Source organism: Gopherus flavomarginatus, chromosome 14 (assembly GCF_025201925.1).
Source record: "Gopherus flavomarginatus isolate rGopFla2 chromosome 14, rGopFla2.mat.asm, whole genome shotgun sequence".
Classification (NCBI taxonomy): Eukaryota; Metazoa; Chordata; order Testudines; family Testudinidae; genus Gopherus; species Gopherus flavomarginatus.
The window spans coordinates 39,396,721-39,406,830 of record NC_066630.1 but is presented as its reverse complement, the minus strand read 5'-3'; the positions used below and the strand labels follow the sequence as shown (position 1 = coordinate 39,406,830).

The following is a 10,110-nucleotide window of genomic DNA, read 5'->3' as shown; positions in this document are numbered from 1 at the left end:
CCCCTCGCCCTCAGGCAGCACTGGCAGAGGGGGGGCTGGGCCATTGCACAATAGCACAGGGCAGGGGGCTGTTTGAATTCGAGGCTTTTATTAGAGCACTGGCCGCATCGCCGGGTAAAGGTGCCACACGCCGCTTTGGTGGAGTCTGACGCAGGGCGGGGTCCCAGGAGGGTCGTGGTGGGTGGTAAGGAACGCCTGAAACGGAGGCCAGTGTGCTCTGGAGGCAACTGATGGGGCCTTGCCTGCTGGCATGCTTGGGGCAGGCATAGGCTGGCAGCACCGAGCTTTGTCCTGGCACAGGAGAGGGAGTGGTGAGCCATCCCTGCCCCCTCGCTGCTGGAGGGGGAGAGCAGGCTGTGAGCCATCCCTGCCCCCTCACTGCTGGAGGGGGAGAGCGGGCAGTGAGACATCTCCCCTGCCACTCTGTCTCCCAGAGAGCAGGGGGTGGCTTAGGCAGTGAAGTTCCCCCCTCCCACCCTCTTTGCAGCACTAGGCTTAGTCCTGAGCTGCAGCCTGTGCTGGGGAGACGGGGCAGGGGGCTTGGACGAGTCGCTGGCCTCGGCCTCAATCACAGCCGACTGCATGGAACAGCAGCTCTTGCTGCCCAATGCTGCTGAGGAAGGAAGCACCCAACCCCTTCAAGGGGCTTTATCACCCTCTCCCCCTGGCGCTTTCGGCTTTTCCCACTGTCTCAGCCCTGCGTGACCAGCTGGGGACCCCTGGAACTCACTGTGGAGGTGCCAGGGCCCCAGTGGAGGCAGTCTGCAAACAGCCCTGCAGACCAGCATATCCCAAAGGCACCCTGGGGGCGTGCCGGGGAGGGAGCTCAGGGCCGGGCCTGGCCTGGGTCTCTGCACACCTGGACCTTGGCAGTGGCCCAGCTGCACTTGGTGTTGGACACTAGAACTCTGGCCAAGGGGTGTCACAGAACCACCACTCGCCCCCCAGCCCAGGCCAAGACACCGTGGAGTGTGTCCCCCAGCTGGGAGTGGGATGCAGCAGCGCACCCATGGGGAAAGGCCTGAGCTGCAGCATCAGCCGTTCTCCGAACTGCCCCAGACAGGAGGGATCTGAGCCTGCCGCTTGGCCACGCTCACAGGGTGAAGGAAAGGTCTGCTCCACCCACAAAGCGTGACTGGACACACGTCTGCAGGGGCAGCTGGGCCTGGAAAAGCGCAATATCAGCCATGCTGATCCCATGGCACATGGAGACATCCAGGCTCTTCAGCTGTCTGCACTCCCTGCTGATGGCCTCCAGTGTCCTGCAAAGGAGACAAGTCAGGACTCTCTTCCTCACTCCTCCCAGCCTGCAGCAGGCAGGGCGACTCCCCCCTTGAAGGCCAGCATCAGAGGAAGGCCTCGCGATACTTACTGGCCTGTGAGCTGGCTGCAGCCAGAGATGACCAAGTGCTGGAGTCTCCGTAGAGAGCTAGCGGCCTCTATGAAGCCTTTGTCAGTCAGCTTTCCACAGTGACTCATGGACAGCCGCTCCAGGCTCTGGCAACCCCTGGCCACCGCTACCAGGCTTGCGTCAGTGAGCTCCGGTAGCAAGCTGAGGGACAGCCGCCTCAGGGCTGGGAAGCGGATAACCTGGATGGACAGACGGATGAGAGCCCATCGGGCAGAGCCGGCCTGAACCTTTCCATAGTATTACAGCCATTGTGCCCACCTGAGTCCCAGCACATCTTCACCACCAGCTCCCGGCCTGGGCAAAGCTTGCACAGAAAACTTCAGAGCAGAAAAGTGTTTGGCAGGAGAGAAAAGGCGTCCTCAGCCCAGCTCCCACCCGAGCCGTGGCTCCAGGGAGCTCTGAGGAATGAGGTCTTACCCCCAATCTCTCTCTGGGTCAGTACCGCTGCTGGCAGGGCAGCTTCTAACCCAGTCAGCCTGGCGTCTGCCCGCTGCCCACCCAGCCGCACGGCAGCTCCCCAGCAGCACTCAAAGCTGGAGAAGCAGATCGGAGCCTGATTCCTCCACCTCGGCACCCTGCGTCACATGGGTGCCTGGTGGGCAGTGGTGACGCAATCTGGTGCCGAGAGGGAGCTGTTAGCACCCAGCAGCGTTTCACCTGGTACGTGCACAGGAACACGCAGCCCAGGAGGATTTCACTGGACAGCCACTGGGCTGGGCTAACCCCAATCCACGGCTGGGCTCTCCATACCTTGGTAATGCTGCAGTCAGTCAGCTTGCTGCAGGCCATGAGGTCGAGCTCTTGCAGCTGTTCTAGTGCCTGCAAGGAGGCCCGGTGCTGCTTCCGGGACTCGTTCGAGGCAGAGTCGCTGAGGACCTTGGGATCCTGCTCCAGGTTCTGCAGGGGCGGCAGGAAGAATCCCATGTTACCGAAATTCCTGCTGAACTGTGGCCCTGCGTCCTTCTGCCAAGAAAAGGGACACGTTGCTGAGCCCGGGAAGCTCTCGGCCTCCCATCCTCTGAGCTGTGTCAGGGCCTGGAGTCCCAGAGAGAAGGAACAGCCCCACAGACGTTCCCGTTCCATGCTGGCCCCCTGCAGGAACCTGAGCTGTGACTGCGCTGCCACCACCTCCATGCATCCTCGTGTCTGGGCACAGGCTGGCCCTTGGCAGCACTCAGAGAGCCCCTGCTGCCTTGGCTTTCACTCCATGGGCATCAGCCAGGCTCCGGAGCAGGCTCTCACCTCTCTGTGATGGTTACGCTCCTCTATGCCCAGGAGGCCCCAGTCCGTCAGCTCCTTGCACCAGGCCAGTCTCAGGACAGTCAGCCGGGGGAGGTGGGAGGCAATCGCTTGGATGCTCACGTTGGTGATGGAGACGCAGGAGGAGAGGTCTAATACCCGCAGACTGGGGCTTAGGGACCTGGCCAGCGAGAGGACAGAGCTGTCCTGGGGAGGAGAAGGGAATGAGTGAGAAGCCAAAGAGCTGCACTGAGCAATGCCAAGCCTGCCCTATTGGCCAAGGCTCTGTGCAGGAGAGAGCCCCACGCGACCAGGGCCTCCCCGGTGGGGCAGAGCCTGGTGGCCCGGCTGCAGGTGAAGGGGTCTGGGACCGAAAGGCAGGGCCCTGCTCCCTCTGCCAAGAGCAGGAATTGGGGAACTTACTCTGAGCAGACAGCAGAAAGCAAAGCTGAGGGAGGCCAGGTTAGGCCGCAGCTCGGGGGCGGAGCACACTTTCACCAGCTCACTGCCGCTCACGAGGCTGCACTCAGACAGGTCCAGCCTCTGCAGGCTCCGGAGCTCAGCAATGCCCAGGAAACCCCTGTCCGTCAGCCGCTGGAGCTTCCCCAAGCACAGGCTTTGCAGAGCTCGCAGCCCCGCTGACACAGCGAGGGCGGCCTGGTCGGACAGCTCAGAGCACCCAGTGAGGTCCAGCGCGGTCAGGTGGGGCTGGTGCGTACAGAGGAGGCTGATGGCCTCGTTGGAGAGGTCCCTGCAGTTCTGCAGCACGAGTTCCTGCAGGCACAGCCCCTCCACTTGCACCAGGGACCTCATCGCTGGCGAGGTGATGCTGGTGCCGCTCAAGTCCAAGGCCCTGAAGCTGCTGGCCCGCTCCTTCAGGAAGCGCAAGAGGTTGCGGAAGGACAGCAGGGCAGAGGAGTTGTAGTTGCTGGACCCGCGGTAGGGGTCAAACCCAAAGGTGAGGTGGCAGCGAGCCAGCGAGAGTCTGGCCAGGCGTGGCGCACAGCCTGTCAGCCGGTTGAAACTGAGATCCGACAGGTAGCGCAGGCTGGCCAGGTTCAGCTCCTGGAGGTTAGTCAGTGCTCGCTGGGCTTGGCCGATGGTCTCTGGCTTGGAGAGCAGCGTCCCGGACATGAAGAGGCTGTTGCAGCCACTCAGATCCAGTGAGGAGAGGCAGGGGCAGGCAAGGAGGAGGTGCATGAAGGATGTTTCGGTCAGGCTGCTCCCACGCAGACACAAGCTCTGCAAGTGTGGCCCCAGGTGACAGGAGACAGCCTGGATCACGTCCCGGGAGACAGTGGAGCTGTCGAGGCTGGTCAGGCTGACGCAGCTCACGCGCCGTCTGGCCAGGCTCTCAATGGTAGCCAGGGAGGAAGAGGTGGCTGGGATGTTGTACAGGATGTTCTCCTGGAATCGACAGGAGAGTGGCTATGGGGGAAGGCAGAGCAAAGGCGCTCCCCCATCCAGGCCTCTAGCAATGCCCCCAGGAGGGGAGGCAGGACTCCAGGGAGAGATGGCTTGGGGGAAGCATTGGAGACACAGGCTAGCACAGGCCTTGAGGCTCCAAAACCTGGGTCTGGGGGCAACAACAGAGGTACCCTAGGCTCCAGAGACACAGCCAGGGAACAGCCCCTTAGCTGGGGGCAGACTGAGCATGTGCAGAATGAGGCAGCGAATGCAGGTCCCAGGGAGTGACCACAGGAGTGCAAGCCTGTGCATTGCCTGAGAGCTGTGGGGAGGAGGGGGGAACTGCAGAGTGAGCCTGGAGGGGACTGAGTGCTGCAGTGAGCTGAGGGGGTGGGGGGCGGGAGGACTGCATTCAGGTATGTGCTTGGCCTGGCTCTGTAACTCTCCTGTGCTGTCTAAGAGTAAAGAGGGGGTGTTAAGAAGATCCTTGCAAAGCCACTTCCCTTGCTCTACCAGCCACATGGTGCCACCCAGAGAGCGTACAGGTGGATGAGGCTCTGGGGGACTGTGCAGAGTGGCTGCAGAGGCTTGGGAACTCTCAGCATTAGCTTTGTGGCCTGAGGCTGTTGGCTGTGGAGTCCTTCATCCCAGGAAGGGGGCCACATGGCAGGTCTTCCCTGAGGATGGTGCCCTAGAAGTCCTGCTGCTTGAACCAGGGACTGGACTCGGCCCAGAGCCAGCTGACTGGGCAGGTGGGATCCAAAGGTGGGGGCCGATTAACACAGGCTTGTAGCTGGTCACACAGGGGACTCAGCAGGACTGGGCCAGTGGGCACACCGCGCAGATGAAGGCTGCAGGGAGGGGTAGGCTTTACCTGCCGCAGAGAGTCCTGGGCTGCAAAGTACCAGGTGTGATTCACCAGAGAGGCCTCCTTCCTGTCAGCAATGGGCAAGAAGCTGAGGATGTAGGTGATGACCTGGGAAGAGAATGGGAGACGCATGAGGAAGGGCCCCAGAGCAGGATTTACGCAGCACAGAAGAATTAGGGCATGTGCTGGGGAAACTGTGACTGGAGAACAGCAGCAGTGAGATACTGCTGTACAGTCTTCTTTAAAATAAGAACACAGCATAATTGATGCCATGATGTCTGCCTGTGTCTGCAGCCAGCCTGAAGCAATAGCTCTGAGAGGTGTGAACTACCTTCTTTGTGCAGATGATGTGTGAGCTCTGAAATGCTAATCTAAATGTCAGTATGATGAACTGTCTCACTCCAGACAATTTCAGCTGAAACTTCCAGCTCACGTTTGTATCCCACAATCCCAAACTGCCTCTCCCTCCTTCCCAGCTGACAAAAGCCCCAGCTGTTCCTGACTCTGGTGCCAAAGGAGCCAGCTTCCCTCAGACAACTTCCACAATGTCATGCTATATGATCAACACAAAACTCTGAGTATGCTGTCAACTTAGAGACAGCGCAAAATCAAATGATCAAATTCAACAACCCAGAGACACTGCACTGGTTCTGTGAGTCATTGTCCTCTTTAATGAATCAATAGACCACCTCCTTGTTTTAATTTCTCAGAAGCTTCTGCCCAATTCCCAGGCTGCTGCATGGGAGTGCTGAAGAATTCAGATCAAGTTTGCCATGCACATGGCCCCGAGGAGAAATGTGTGTGACCACTTCTGTGGTGGGACACAGCAGCTGGGCATGCACAGAGACGCTGCCCAAGCATTTAGGACAGGAAGTGAGGAATGCTTTATCCTAGTATGCGTGCAGGCACAGTTCCCAACCTTCTTTTCACCCTGTAATATTTCACGTGCATTTTGGCCGGTGCTGTCTCAAGGGTGCGCACTGACAGAACGGAAGGAATACTCTGCACAGCTGTAGTGGGAGCAAGGCCAGCTGGGATCAGGATTTTGTTTGGCTCCAGCAGAGAAGTTGTAGTTACATCTGTGTTGTTTTCATTCATTGATCAGAACCTCGTGACTCCACACTAAAGGACAGAGAGGCCCAAGAGTGGTCAGAAAAGCCTAAGTGAAAACAGCGTGGCCTGCTTACATGAGGAACAAACCTACATGGCCTAGGATGGGGCTGTGACTGATTTGGAGCTGCCTGTTTTCATGGATCCACTCCAGCTTTTAAACAGCTCCTTGGAAGGACCCCTTCACTGTGCCAGATCCGCAAGGGGTCTCACTGTTTCTTCAGGGTAGGCCAGGCAGCCTCAACGTTTCCACGACTGAGCTTTGGGCTCCAGCACTCCTGCCTCACACCATGAGCTCCACCCAGCGAGTCCAACTGAGACAGACTCCTGGTCAGAGACCGTTACACTCTTCTGGGACCAGCGTATCTCAGCCAGTGTTTGCAGTGACACCAGGCAGAGGTGGGTTTGTTAGTCACCCAGAAGACAGCATTGGAAAGTCCTTAGGTTAGTACAGACAAGCAACGGTTAAGACATGGTCCATCCTGGCCAAGCCAGCGTTCACCCAGCCATGCTGCCTGGAATCCATTTCTGGCCCTCTCCTCAGTCACCTCTTTGTCAGTCCCAGGTGAGAGCTGCTGAGCCTCTCCAAAAGTCAGCTCTGATCCCCTTTCTGCCAACCCATGCTGAGGTGAGGTCACATGTTCCACCTGCCAGAGATTCCAACGTCCTTGGGCCTCCCATTGTCATTCTGGATCCTCCACTGATATGGGTCAGCTTCAGCCAGTCCTTTAACACCCGATTCATCCCACCCCAGCCAGTTCTGTGACACACACACCTCACGGCTCCTGCTCTGCTCTAGGTGTAGAGTTAACCCTTCTGCACCATGGGGTGGCAATCCCACGTTCAGTACGTTACTGCCATTCACATCCTTCATAAACATATTAGACCAGTCCACTTCGCCACACCTGTGATGCTTCCTGGGCACTGCATCAGGGCCAGGCCACTGGGGGGTTTCCCCAGGCATCTGCTGAGTTAGTTCAATGGCAGCATTGTCAGAAATGCCCTAGGAAGAGGGGATGGGTCCCTGCAAGCATCTAAGAGCCAAGGCAAGAACCCTTCACTTGGCTGTTCCAGCCTGGCCGCTGGCAGAGCTCACCAAACTGTTCCAAACCCACGAAACTGCCAAGAAAGGATGGGGCGTGCAGGGGGGAAATGTTATGGGGAACAGTCCCCCTCCAGGTAAGGACTCTAGACGTGTAGACTTTTGTTGTTGTAAAATCCCTTTTTCTCTTATGCTCTGCTTGGATCCTGAGGTCACACGAATACTGCTGTGGTCCGAGAGAAGGCTGTTTGGTCACTAGCTCCCCAAGGGAATACCCACAAGGGCCGAACCCCATCACACAGGCAGGGTGAGCATGGTCAGTCCACAGGGGCCTGCAGCCCAGGGCCTGGTCTAAGAGTGACAGTATCATCACCAAGTCCCACAGGGGATCAAAGGCATTGAGGGAAGCTGAGGGAGGCCAGGTAATAAAGGCAGATAAGCAGTCTAGAGAATTCTAGCGAAACTGTTCTGCCAGTCTATTGCTTGTTACTGTTAGGTACTTTGGACTTTGGGTCATAGCAGAGCTGAACGTTAGCTGCTCTTATCAGCATCCTTAATGACTCCTCTAAAGGGTGTTTCCACAGCAGCACTATCCTCACTGTACAGAAGATGGCTGAATACTTTATGTGCTTTTTAAGCTCACACCAACCTCTTGATGCAAAGGTTTCTAACATAGAGCCACATCCTGCAGAATGCTGAGCACTCCCAGCTCCCTTGGAAGTCAAAGTTATCCCAGTGAAATCAAATCCCAGTGAAACTAAGGCTGCTCAACACCCAATAGAAACACCCAACGGTAAGTTTGGACCACAGAAGAGGGTGTCTCAGGATTTCTCCTTAGTTCAAAGATCTGCACCTCTCGAGTGCTTTACCAGCAGAGGTACTGTGGCCAAAAATTCCTTGGCTCAGCCTGTGTTCCTTGCTTTCCCCTCACATTGTCCCCGAAGGGGTTAAACTAGAAGCCAGAGTACCCACAGCTAAGGTGGAGCTTGGGGGCTGCGTGGGTATAGAGTTTTATGTTTCTTAATATAAACAAGGCTCTTTACAAGGAAAAAACCAAGAAAAGAGATGCTGGCTGATTTGGAGTTTTGGTAATGGGAATCCTGGGGGGCTCAGGGATGGGGGGGGCAGCATCCCACATCCCAACAAGGGCCTGAGACAGAAGGTCTGAGCCCAGAGGATAAGCTGCCTGAGCTAGAAGCAGCGACTCAATTCTACCCAGAGCCAACTGGCTGGGAAGCACATGGGACTCTGCTTGCAAGAGACCTAGTGATCATAGAGAAGGGCCCTGTGCCAGGTTATAACATTGTCTTCTCCAAATGAACAGCTTACTGGAGATTATAGCAGTTGGCTGTGAACAGCAGCATCCCTTCAAGCACTTCCACAGAGGCATACACATTTGTCCTATAATGTGTGGTAAAGGTGCGATGAGCCCTGAAGAGCCATTGCCCTCTCTGAAGCCATGAGGAAGCAGCATCTCTGGTGGAGTGAGTCCCTGTCCCCGGAGAGCAGGACCGACACTGGTAACACACACCCCAGCAATAACACTCCAGCAGCCCATTTAGATGACATAGGCTGGGCCCTGCTACCAACCTAGAGCCCAAGGAAACACAGGAGTGTTGTCCTAATTTGAATCCCAGTTCTAGTCATATGAACTCCTGTGACCCTCCAGACACTGACGGGACTAGGAAGTGCCACAGGGGTCCCCCATCCAGCCTGCTGCTGTCCAGCCTGAGCTATCAGAAGGTGTTACCTCCACCGGGAGCCTTTGCATCTCCATGTCGGTGTCCAGGGGACAGCAGCTGCATCTGCCCCTTCTTGGGACCCCCAGCACGGATCGCTCCTGCTCAGGCCCAGCTGCTCCCCTCGGTTTGTCCAAGCGAGGGCCTCAGTCTCTGGAGTCCAGACAGAGCTATCAACACCTGGCCCTCTCCAATGCCCCCATCCTGTCTGTCCTACTGCCCCCACCCCCCCGTCTGTCTGTCCTACTGCCTGCACCCCCTGTCCTACTGCCCCCACCCCCGTCTGTCTGTCCTACTGCCCCCACCCCCGTCTGTCCTACTGCCCCCACCCCCCCGTCTGTCTGTCCTACTGCCCGCATCCCCTGTCCTACTGCCCCCACCCCCGTCTGTCCTACTGCCTGCACCCCTCTGTCCTACTGCCCCCACCCCCGTCTGTCCTACTGCCCCCACCCCCCGTCTGTCTGTCCTACTGCCTGCACCCCCCTGTCCTACTGCCCCCACCCCCGTCTGTCTGTCCTACTGCCTGCACCCCCCTGTCCTACTGCCCCCACCCCCCGTCTGTCTGTCCTACTGCCTGCACCCCCCTGTCCTACTGCCCCCACCCCCCGTCTGTCTGTCCTACTGCCTGCACCCCCCTGTCCTACTGCCCCCACCCCCCGTCTGTCTGTCCTACTGCCTGCACCCCTCTGTCCTACTGCCCCCACCCCCCGTCTGTCCTACTGCCTGCACCCCTCTGTCCTACTGCCCCCGCCCCCGTCTGTCCTACTGCCTGCACCCCCCTGTCCTACTGCCCCCACCCCCGTCTGTCTGTCCTACTGCCTGCACCCCCTGTCCTACTGCCCCCACCCCCCGTCTGTCTGTCCTACTGCCCCCACCCCCGTCTGTCCTACTGCCTGCACCCCCCTGTCCTACTGCCCCCACCCCCGTCTGTCTGTCCTACTGCCTGCACCCCCCTGTCCTACTGCCCCCACCCCCCCGTCTGTCTGTCCTACTGCCTGCACCCCCCTGTCCTACTGCCCCCACCCCCCGTCTGTCTGTCCTACTGCCCCCACCCCTCTGTCCTACTGCCCCCACCCCCCGTCTGTCTGTCCTACTGCCCCCACCCCCGTCTGTCCTACTGCCTGCACCCCTCTGTCCTACTGCCCCCACCCCCCCGTCTGTCCGTCACTCACGCGCTCCCCTGTCCCTTCCATCCTATCCCGGTGTCCGTCCCACTCACTGCCGGTCTCTGTGCCCGCACTTCCGGGTTCACCATGGCAACGCCGCAAAGGATGCTGGGAATGGTAGCCTGGTG

At 58.5% G+C, this 10,110-nt stretch overlaps 1 protein-coding gene across 4 annotated transcripts; it reads right to left on the bottom strand.

Annotated features, from left to right (window-relative positions):
- Positions 1-69: 69 nt before the first annotated feature.
- On the bottom strand, positions 70-10,081 carry LOC127034384 (F-box/LRR-repeat protein 20-like). 4 transcript variants are annotated; one of them, XM_050923170.1, is made up of 8 exons: positions 10,036-10,081; positions 8,828-8,969; positions 4,932-5,033; positions 3,074-4,057; positions 2,654-2,857; positions 2,162-2,374; positions 1,373-1,590; positions 70-1,262 (listed from the first exon to the last, which is right to left on the bottom strand). In XM_050923170.1, the coding sequence occupies exons 2-8, from the start codon at positions 8,852-8,854 to the stop codon at positions 1,094-1,096; spliced, it is 1,917 nt and encodes a 638-aa protein (XP_050779127.1). In that variant the 5' UTR covers positions 8,855-8,969; positions 10,036-10,081; the 3' UTR covers positions 70-1,093. The 4 variants fall into 4 exon arrangements, with proteins under 4 accessions (XP_050779127.1, XP_050779126.1, XP_050779125.1 ...); XM_050923169.1 differs by lacking the exon at positions 10,036-10,081 and adding an exon at positions 9,729-9,745 and having other exon boundaries at positions 8,828-9,032; XM_050923168.1 differs by lacking the exon at positions 10,036-10,081 and adding an exon at positions 9,309-9,325 and having other exon boundaries at positions 8,828-9,032.
- Between the last annotated feature and the right edge of the window lie 29 nt (positions 10,082-10,110).

Excerpts from the sequence above, each read along its gene's own strand:
- LOC127034384 (XM_050923170.1), bottom strand. The coding sequence starts at position 8,854 with ATGGAGATGCAAAGGCTCCCGGTGGAG. Across the intron at positions 2,858-3,073 it reads CTTTCTGCTGTCTGCTCAGA|GACAGCTCTGTCCTCTCGCT; the intron begins GTAAGTTCCCCA and ends TCTCCTCCCCAG. Across the intron at positions 1,263-1,372 it reads TGCAGCCAGCTCACAGGCCA|GACACTGGAGGCCATCAGCA; the intron begins GTAAGTATCGCG and ends TCTCCTTTGCAG.